The sequence below is a fragment of the Humulus lupulus genome, chromosome 2 (genome assembly GCF_963169125.1).
Source record: "Humulus lupulus chromosome 2, drHumLupu1.1, whole genome shotgun sequence".
NCBI lineage: Eukaryota > Viridiplantae > Streptophyta > Magnoliopsida > Rosales > Cannabaceae > Humulus > Humulus lupulus.
Genome location: NC_084794.1, coordinates 86814895 through 86825438, shown reverse-complemented (window position 1 = coordinate 86825438; position 10544 = coordinate 86814895). Strand labels below are relative to the sequence as shown.

At 31.8% G+C, this 10544-nt stretch overlaps 2 protein-coding genes across 2 annotated transcripts; both read left to right on the top strand.

The window, feature by feature from the left end:
* Positions 1-2538: 2538 nt before the first annotated feature.
* On the top strand, positions 2539-5119 carry LOC133816162 (polygalacturonase At1g48100). The gene is made up of 7 exons (XM_062248809.1): positions 2539-2800; positions 3251-3382; positions 3485-3658; positions 3757-3798; positions 3896-4103; positions 4212-4402; positions 4492-5119. The coding sequence occupies exons 1-7, from the start codon at positions 2576-2578 to the stop codon at positions 4870-4872; spliced, it is 1353 nt and encodes a 450-aa protein (XP_062104793.1). The 5' UTR covers positions 2539-2575; the 3' UTR covers positions 4873-5119.
* A 3961-nt stretch (positions 5120-9080) lies between these two features.
* On the top strand, positions 9081-9668 carry LOC133814487 (uncharacterized). Its single transcript, XM_062247441.1, has one exon. The coding sequence runs from the start codon at positions 9081-9083 to the stop codon at positions 9666-9668; it is 588 nt and encodes a 195-aa protein (XP_062103425.1).
* Positions 9669-10544: the final 876 nt, after the last annotated feature.

Below are 10544 nucleotides of genomic sequence, written 5' to 3'. Positions count from 1 at the left end.
TCTAAATAATTATAATATACACGATCATAAAAAAAAAATTCGCACCAGAAATTATTCATAGGTGCATACCGATGCACCTGTTTTTATGAGTTGTACAATAGAAATACCATTATAATATATAATATATATTGTTCAAATCATGCATATGACTTGTTCTTTATGTAAGCATGACAGAGCATATTGCTTAATGATATCCTAATGGCCTTGCTCAGAGAAATACAAGCGATACTTTCTATTATCGTTGCGGATGGTTCACAGATAACAAATAAAAATCATTTAACGATAAATTGGTTTACTTTTTCAACATATATATTTATAATATCTCTTTAATTTTTATGCTCTATACGATCAAAATCAATCATCACGAGTGCAAACTGGCAGAACTAAATATATCAAAAAAAAAAAAATAGTGTTGTTCAAACAATGAATAATAATTTTATACAAAATATAATATAATAAGAATAAATGTAATTTCAAAGATTGATAATCTTTGATCTTAGTATTATATATTAGTGTGAAATTGCATCGCATGCTATATAATATATATATGGTTTGATTTGGGTGCTGCCACTTTTTTGGCTATAGATTAGCCGTGTAGTCAGTGTGTTTTTGGGTTATTTTTTATATCTCGATAATTATTTTATATGGTAGTGTATATTGTAGTATATCTGAAAATTTTAAATTTTTTTGAATATTTTACAATAACGAAAATAATATTCAAACAACTTGTTGCACACGTATTTATGTAAATTAATCAAATTTTTTTAATACTTTACAGAATATCTTAAATGACTACAATGTATATTGTCATATTAAAAAGGGAAATTTGCGGCATAAATACCTATTTTGTTCATTTTGTTGCTAATAAGTACCCAATTTTTAAAAATTGCTGCATTAATACTCAAAATTCCACTTTTTAGACTCTGCCGTTGGTACCCACTTAACAGAGTTACTATTAAGGACACGTGTACTGTCCTGATAATTCTTCTTTTTTTTTCACCTAATTAATTAAGAAAATACATAAAACTAATTAAAATAAAAATTAGTACTCTAAAGTCTTACAGACAGATGACATCTGATAGTAAGTACTCTAAAGTTTCCTCTTGGACTTTTTATCGGGCTAAAAATAAAGCTAGACACATTATTGATGGTACTTATTGTATTTTCTTAATTAATTAGGTGAAAAAAAAGAAGAATTATCAGGACAGTACACGTGTCCTTAATAGTAACTCTGTTAAGTGGGTACCAACGGCAGAGTCTAAAAAGTAGAATTTTGAGTATTAATGCAGCAATTTTTAAAAATTGGGTACTTATTAGCAACAAAATAAACAAAATGAGTATTTATGCCGCAATTTTTAAAAATTAGGTACTTATTAACAACAAAATGAACAAAATAGGTATTTATGCCGCAATTTTTAAAAATTGGGTACTTATTAACAATAAAATGAACAAAATGAGTATTTATGCCGAAAATTTCCCTATTAAAAAATTAGAAAAAAAAACTTATTTGAGGTAAAAAATACAAACTAACTATATTGGTACAACAAAAAAAAATTGCTTTAGTGTATTCTTTCCCAATATATATTTGTACAACTATGTAGGTATCCGTGATGTAATCTACTTTTTAAATTAATGAGAAAGTTGAGGCATAATTAGTGTCTTGAATATAACCAACAAATAGTACATTTTCCAGGAAAGAAGTTAATTAAGAATCACGTGCCTATACATTTTCTTAACTATTATTTGTTCTTTCTAGTTCTAAATACACTCATCATTTCATTGATTTCAATAAAAGTGTTGCTATATAGTTGCCCAACATGATGTGACAAATTAAATTTGAATATTTAGAATCTAGTAATATTATTTCAATAATTGTCCCATTTTTTTCACTATATATATATATATATATTTGCTCATTATGTGCAACCTTGCCATAAGAAAAAATGATTTATATATAGATTTATATTGTGGCCTTAATGTTATGGAATAATACTTTTGCTTGCCATAATTAATATGTGTACAACTGTTGTGATTATTTTGTATATTAATTATTACCTAAGCTGAGAACATAAAGATCAATAATTAGAGATTTTAATAGTAATTTTAACAGGAAAAACTGAAATAAAAAAAAAAAAAACACAAAACTCAATGTTCTGTGAAATCTTAGATCAGCAATACATCTTATCAAAGCTGCGTGGCGGGCCATGTAAGTTTCACCTTTAAGTGTTTTTCTGTTTCAAGTAAACTCAAAGCCAAGAAGCAATGCCATGTGAGTAATCGCCGCTATCATATTTGTAAGAACAAAAATATCAATAATAATAATATTTACGAACGGGAAAGGAGTCAACACTATAAAGCGTATAAAAACCAAAAACATACGTATCCTTGTCGTTATTTTAACTGTATAAGTTATAACTCATGTATGCACAGTTCAAAGCTCTAATATATATATATAGATATAGATATATAGATGAATCATAATCCCCTTCATTAATTATTAGCCACAAACACAGAGCAATTTCTCTGTCTTTTTCTCTCTCTCTCTCTCTCTCTACATCTATATATTAAACAAAATATGAGTACGTTAAAGCAAAGGAGTCTGTCATTGATCATAATTGTTTTCATTGCTTTATTGGTATGGTGTTCGTGCTTAAAACCTTGCCATGCTAGACAAGGGAAGCAATATTATCACAAAATAGCATCAACTGATAAGCTTGGCGGCGGTAGTACTGCAAACTCTGCCATTTTTAATGTCTTGCATTATGGAGCCAAAGGTGATGGACGAGCAGACGACACAAAGGTCAGCTTCTTCTATAATATACACGATCCATATTATATAATTTCAAGTCCTATATATATTTATATGGTTTTTACGGAGCCATACTACATATTGTTTTTGGTTTTTGTCTCCAAATTTGTGACTGGCCACATGATGAAAATTTGTGCCGTAAAAAAACAATGGTTCGAATCCAATTCACAAAAAGGCTCACTTGAAGTGTAATAATTAACTGAGAAAATATATGGTTATACACTGTGTCTGTGTTGTGTATATATAAAAACTAAAGTATATATGGTTAGATCACAAGAACCTTAAAGAGTTGAAGAGTAGTCTTCTTTATTTGCAAACGACAAAGTCAAAACACAAATCACAGGCGCAAGTATTAGTAGTAGCAGTAGCCATAGCTAGTTAGTTTGATGGTATAATTTGTTGTCGTGAATCGGTTTAACTTGCATATCACTAAAACGACAGGCGTTTGAAGCAGCGTGGGGAGCAGTTTGTAAAGTGAAGGCGTCGACACTAACGGTTCCATCAGGGTCCGTGTTCCTTGTCAAACCAATCTCATTCTCTGGTCCTAATTGTCAATCAGACATTGTATTTCAGGTGAATCACAAACTAATAATAATAATAATAATAATAATAATAATAATAATAATAATAATAATAATAATAATAATAATAATATCGGTAATATATATTACTCAGTTGGATGGCACGATTATAGCTCCAACGGGCTCTGCATCTTGGAGTTCAGGTCTTCTACAATGGATTGATTTTACAAAGCTAGAAAGAATCACAATCAAAGGAAAAGGAGTTATTGATGGACAGGGCTCAGTTTGGTGGAATGACTCCCCAACATACAACCCCACAGAAGATTTGGTAATTGATTTCTCACATTAAGCCAAAATCCTGAAACCCCATCACACCTTTAGACATAATTAAACTGATTAGCCATGAAAATAATCTTGTTTGGACAGGAAGAAAGTAAAAGTGGGAAAATGCAGGGCACCAAACCAACGGTAAAAATGATCTTCCTCCACCTAAAGCTTCCCTTCCCCACTCTTTTTAAGTGAAACCATATTAATCAATACAAAATTGTTCTGTTTGAGTGCACAGGCTCTGAGGTTCTATGGAAGTAATGGTGTGACAGTGACTGGGATAACTATTCAAAACAGCCCTCAAACACATCTCAAATTCGATGATTGTACTAATGTTCAGGTCTTTAGTGTTAGTGTTTCTTCCCCTGGTGACAGCCCTAACACAGACGGTATTCACTTGCAGAACTCTCGTGATGTGACCATCTATGGCAGCAATCTAGCATGTGGTGCTTTCCTAGTTCCCTCTTGGCAATTTTCTTTCTCTTCTTAACAGATACCAATGTCGATTTAGACCAGTTTTTTCATAATAATCAGATCATATATATGTTATGCAGGAGACGATTGTGTATCTATACAAACCGGATGCTCAAACGTGAACATACACAATATCAACTGTGGACCTGGACATGGGATCAGCATTGGTGGTCTAGGGAGGGATAATACTAGATCTTGTGTGTCAAATGTCACTGTCCGGGATGTCAAATTACAAAATACATTAACTGGAGTTAGAATTAAAACATGGCCGGTACAAACATCTTTTCAGAACATTTTTATCAAATTATGAAGTTTCATGAGTAATTTTCAAGCGTCTTATTGTCCTTTTTCTTACCACAGGGAGGCTCAGGCTCAGTGCAAAATGTTATGTTCTCTAATATTCAAGTATCTGAAGTGGAAACACCAATCAAGATAGACCAATTCTACTGCGACAAGAGCAAATGTTCGAATGAGACCTCAGCTGTGGCAGTTAGAGGCATACAATACAAAAGTATTACAGGAACTTACACAAAGGAACCAGTTCATTTTGCTTGCAGTGATAGTTTGCCCTGCACTGGAGTGTCTTTAAACACCATACAGCTGAAATCAGTCCAAGAAAGACAGCAATTATCTGGCCCTTTCTGTTGGAAGGCATATGGAGTGCTTGAGACTGCCACTGTACCTCCGATCGATTGCTTGAACTCCGGCACTACGGTTCAAACTAAGAGTGAATCTTGCTGAGTTGACTAGCTTACGCAACTCAAGTAGAGTTCTTATATGGAAGAGGTTTCAATAAAAGTAATAGTAGTAGAACTTCTATATGTATACCAACCAGCTAATTTATATTTCATGTTAAAATATACAATGGATTTACTGCAAAGTTAGCACAATCATATATATATATATACTATATACAAGCAACTTGTATCTTGTATGTTGCTTAGTTTTATGTATAGAATCTATTAATTATATTGATTAAATTTGTATTTGTCGTGGTAAAGCAATTCATGAACCTAAGGCTCCAAGATTCACCTGCAAAACAAACCAAGAACAAAAACACACAGAAAAGTGTACTAAAACACAAATACTTGGAGAATAAAAAATAGAAAAGGGAAGAAAAAGAATCACATGGAGAGATTTTAAACCGATTCAGCCTTAAAATTAAGGTTTACATCCAGTGCGAGCACTTCTCCACTATAATGAATCAATGTTACAAAACAAACAGTCCTTCCTCTACAAAGGTTCTTGAACACTCTCAGTGCGAGCACTTCTCCACTATAATGAATCAATGTTACAAAACAAACAGTCATTCTTCCTCTACAAAGGTTCTTGAACATTGTACAACTCAAATTATGAACACTTAGTTTACAACCACAGTAAATTCTCACACAGTCAAAAATGTTCAAACAAAATTAGCCCTTGTTCTCTCAATCTCTCTTTCCAAAACCTCTCAAAACTCTTATTATTCTTCTACCCAACTAATGAAACCCCTCGATATATATAGCTGTAACTCCAGATGCTTCACGTGCTGAATGTAAAATCAGATCTGTTGTAACTGACTAAAGTCTGTTGTAATTGTCTAGGCTTAAAAGAGTAACAAAAGAGATATTGTGCGATTTCTTGAAATAAAAAAACCATTATTTTACTGGGCTCATATGATAGGTACATCCTGAGTCAAGTATCCATTTAGTTATATCTATTGTTGATGATACGTTGAACATTTCTCCATCAGAATATTCCGGACTAGTTCCATCTACGAGTGCAGTAGTGTCATCTGTGTGTTGATCGTCTTTCCTTTTCTTCTTCAGATCCCAACAAAACCTTCTAAGGTGTCCAATTTTTCCACAGTGGTGACACCTTCTTGGTTCTTTTCCTCTTGACTTTGATCGAGCAAGAGGCCTCCAATTTGAATTGTCTTTCCCTTTACTGAAAGATCTTCTTGGTTGTCTTCCCCTCATGAACAAATAGTCATTTTTTTCTTGTCTTTCTCAACATTCAGCTCAAATTCTTTAGTCTTCAAAATAGACAGAACATCTTCCAAACACAGAGTTTCTTTACCATACTGAATCACTGTCTTAAGTTCTCTAAATTGATCAGGTAAGCTATAATAGTATTATAGCTTGGTCCTCTTCAACAACCTTCTCACCTATATTACTTAAATCTAAAACAATCTTGTTAAAATCATCAAGATTTTGGTTTAAGGTTTTAGTGGAATCCATTGTGAAAATATATAATTTTCCTTTTAGAAATATTTTGTTAGATGTAGTCTTATTCATAAATAATTGTTCAAGTTTTGACCACATATCAGCAGGAGACTCTTCTCCTATTACTTGTCTCAACACGTTATCTGACAGATGCATCACAATTGCATATCTAACTTCCTTCATCATCACCTTTGTGTCTTCAAATATTTCTTTAGACTTCTTTTTCTCACCAAGCTTGATTTCTCCAATAAAAGCACCATCAAGATTATGATGTATGAGAACAACCATCATTTTATCCTTCCAAAGACTAAAATCCCCAGTTCCATCAAACTTGTCGAGAATGAAATGCAATATCGACATTCTTGATTCTCCTTTCTTTCTGTGTAGTAATCAAGAATCGAATTTGAGCCTTGTTCTTCAATCTCTATAACCCGACTTTGATACCATTGCCGTGGTAAAGCAATCCACGAACCCAAGGCTCCAAGATTCACCTGCAAAACAAACCAAGAATAAATACGCACGAAAAAATGTACTAAAACACAAACACTTGGAGAACAAAAAATAGAAAAGGGAAGAAAAAGAATCACACAGAGAGATTTTATACTGGTTCAGCCTTAAAACTAAGGCCTACATCCAGTGCGAGCACTTCTCCACTATAATGAATCAATGTACAAAACAAACAGTCCTTCTTCCTCTACAAAGTTTCTTGAACACTCTGTACAACTCAAATTATGAGTACTTAGTTTACACCACAGTAAACTCTCACACACTCAACAATGTACAAAGAAAATTAACCCTTGTTCTCTCAATCTCTCTTTTCAAAACCTCTCAAAGCTCTTATTATTCTTCTACCCAACTAATGAAACCCAAAGAAATATATAGATGCAGCTCCAAATACTTCACGTGCTGAATGTAAAATCAGATCTGTTGTAACTGACTAAAAGTCTGTTGTAACTGTCTAGGCTTAAAAGAGTAACAGAAGAGATAAATTATTTAATGACCTCTTAATAACAACATGCCATATGCTAGTGATATTAGGATTACCCCAACAGTATTATTGTCATATAAATTTCAAATAAATAAACAATATTATATATAAAATAATGACATAAACATATTAAATAAAAAATTAAACCAAAACATTATTTATAATTTTTTATTTATATATATAATATGACAACATTTTTAAACATAAATGATAATTTTTTTAATAAAAGTTAATATTATGTATTATATATTATTATAATGATATTTTATAATATTTAAATTTATATTAATATAAGTATTAAATATTATTATAATATTTGAATTCATATTAATATAATTAGTAAAAAATTAGGATTATATATTATTATTATAATAATATTTTATAACATTTAAATTTGTATTAATATAATTATTAAATATCTAGTCTTGTATTATATATTATTATAATAATGATATTTTATAACATTTGAATTTTAGTTTGAATTTATATTAATTAATTATTATATATGTACTCTTATATTAAATATTAATACAATAATGATATTTTATAATATTTAAATTTATATTAATATAATTAATAAATATCTATTTTTAGTTAGTTTTAAAGGTATATTCCGTTAAAGTTAATAAACAAATCGTTAAAACCAAGAATTTCCGTTATCTACACAAATTTTATATAAAAGAGATATATAAAGAGAATGTTTTAAAAAAAGTGCAGCCACCTTTTTCCGACTAAGTAATGCACTTGCAAATGAGAAGGGATAAGGTGAGATTAAACATGCATATGAACTTTTAATAAATAATGTTTACATATGATATAAAGAAAAGTGAAGGTCTTACCTTAACTATTAAAGGAGCACCCATATGTTAAAATAAAGGTAATGAGAAAAACTAGTAATTGAGAACCTGCATTTTTACCTCACTTGCAAGTAAGCAAAGAGATTATATAATTTGGAGTTTTAAATTATAGATGAAGAAATCTTCTAATGATTCATTTTATTAGAATTCGTACTAAAAGCAACTGCCTCAATGTGCAATTATTATTATAGAGAAGTAACTACAAAGACAGATTGATGACTCAAGGAAGATAAAACAAAGATTATCGTTACTTCACCCAACCACAAATGTGGCCAAGCCAAAAAAAAATTGTGCCCATTAAAAACTTGACATCCGTAAGCATGTCTACTCACCTTCAATTGTGTGCTTATACTGCTAATAACTTCTTCAGTATCAAGTTGTATTAGTTCGTTAAACTTTTAGTTACTTAGTTAATTCAGTTTAGGAAGTTTGTTATGATTCAACTAATTCTGTTTTTTTAGGTCACATGGGTCTTTGTATAACTCTGTAACAACCAGACCCACTTGAGTAGCTTATATAAAGCTTGCTTCCCTTCACTTTGTAACACAACAATTTCATATTCAATAACAATCTCTCTTTTGATTCTCTCACTGTGAAACTCCAACTAATATGGTATCAGAGTTTACACTATCTTTCTCCCAGGATTGATCAATGGCTCGGATTCAAACTCGCAATTCCTCCAACAATGTCTTCGGTTATGACAGCCCTAACGATCCTCTTCCTAATGGCGCTCCTGTCTCCGAATCTACATAGCCACAAATAATGGAGAAGTATGGCTAACTTGCTCATGAAGACGTTTCCAGTCCATAATTTTTTAGCACTAGAGATCATCCAATCCTCATTCTCGTATATGCTCCTCTTCAAGGCACCAATTACCAATCTTGGAAACGTGCCATTTCCATGGCACTTTCTGCAAAGAACAAGACAACCTTTGTTGACGGTACTCTTCCACGACCTATTGCTTCTAATTCTTTGTTCTTATCATGGACTCGATGCAACAACATGGTGATGACTTCGTTCTCTATTGAAATCACACAAAGCATCATGTTCCATGATCATGCCTCAGATATGTGGACTGACCTCTCGAAACTCTTTAATCAAAGGAATGGACCTCGTGTGTTTCAATTGAAGACTCATCTTCATGCTCTTCAACAAGGAGATCATTCTGTGAATAACTATTTCACCAAGATAAAGACACTTTGGGATGAGCTCAAAGAATTTCAACCCACGACATTTTGTACCTGTGGAGCCCTAAAATCGATTCACGAATTCTACAACCAAGATGAAGTTCATCAGTTCATGACTAGTCTCAATGAGTCATACAACTCGGTAAGAGCTCAAATCCTTCTTTTAGATCCTTTACCCCCAATTTCAAAAGTGTGTTCTATGATCGTTCAAGGAGAACGCCAACGCACCCTTGGGTCTTCCATTCCACCTCTTGCTTCGGTTGTTCAACCCCACCCTAATCCCAATTCTCAGAATAATTAAGAAAACACATCTCGGAACATTAACCATGCCCTTCGTGTTCTCACTTCAACAAGCCAGGTCATCTAGTTGATAAGGTTTTTTCCTCCATTGTTTCCCTCCTGGCTATGGAGATGACAAGAAACCAGACAAATCCAAGATTGTCACTAACCAAGTTTCTGTAGGGAAAACTTATACATGATCTTAATTATTTTCATGTATATCATATATTAAACACATTAATAAAAGACAACCTAGAACATGTTTCTACAATTGAATTTAAACAAAGATAATGATAAGAACACTTACATTATATGTCGCGGAATGATCGAGTCCTTCCTTCAGTTTCTCTAACTCTTGTATCCTTTCTGTCGCAGGGTATCACCATGAAACTGAATCGATCTTCAATTTTCTTCACAACCTTCCAAAGTATCCTTAGAATCATCTAGACTAGAGTGGGCTATTCTCAAGACATGAGATAGATACAAAGAGAAGAATAATAGAAGAGAAAAATTGAGGTTTAGAAAATGACTTATGCTGTAGAGAGAATCTAAAACCTAGAGCATCAAGACTAGATCTACTGATCTTCTAAAAAACCAGTCTTATTTCAACTCTCACTTAGCATTCCTTTTATATACTCAATTAGGTAATTTATTTTAATTAAAAAATCAATAAAATAATTACCAATTATCAGCCGTAGGTCAAAATTCCCACGGGCTTTAGGCCTGTGAAATTTCTCATTTAATTATAAGCCTGTCGGACTTAAAAACAAGGCATATATTATTAATAATTGATTAATTAATTAAATAATTATTTAAATCCTTTATCAAATTAATTATTTATAATTTGAACCTTGATTTAAAATTATTTATTAATATAAACACCAATTTGTCTTAATTA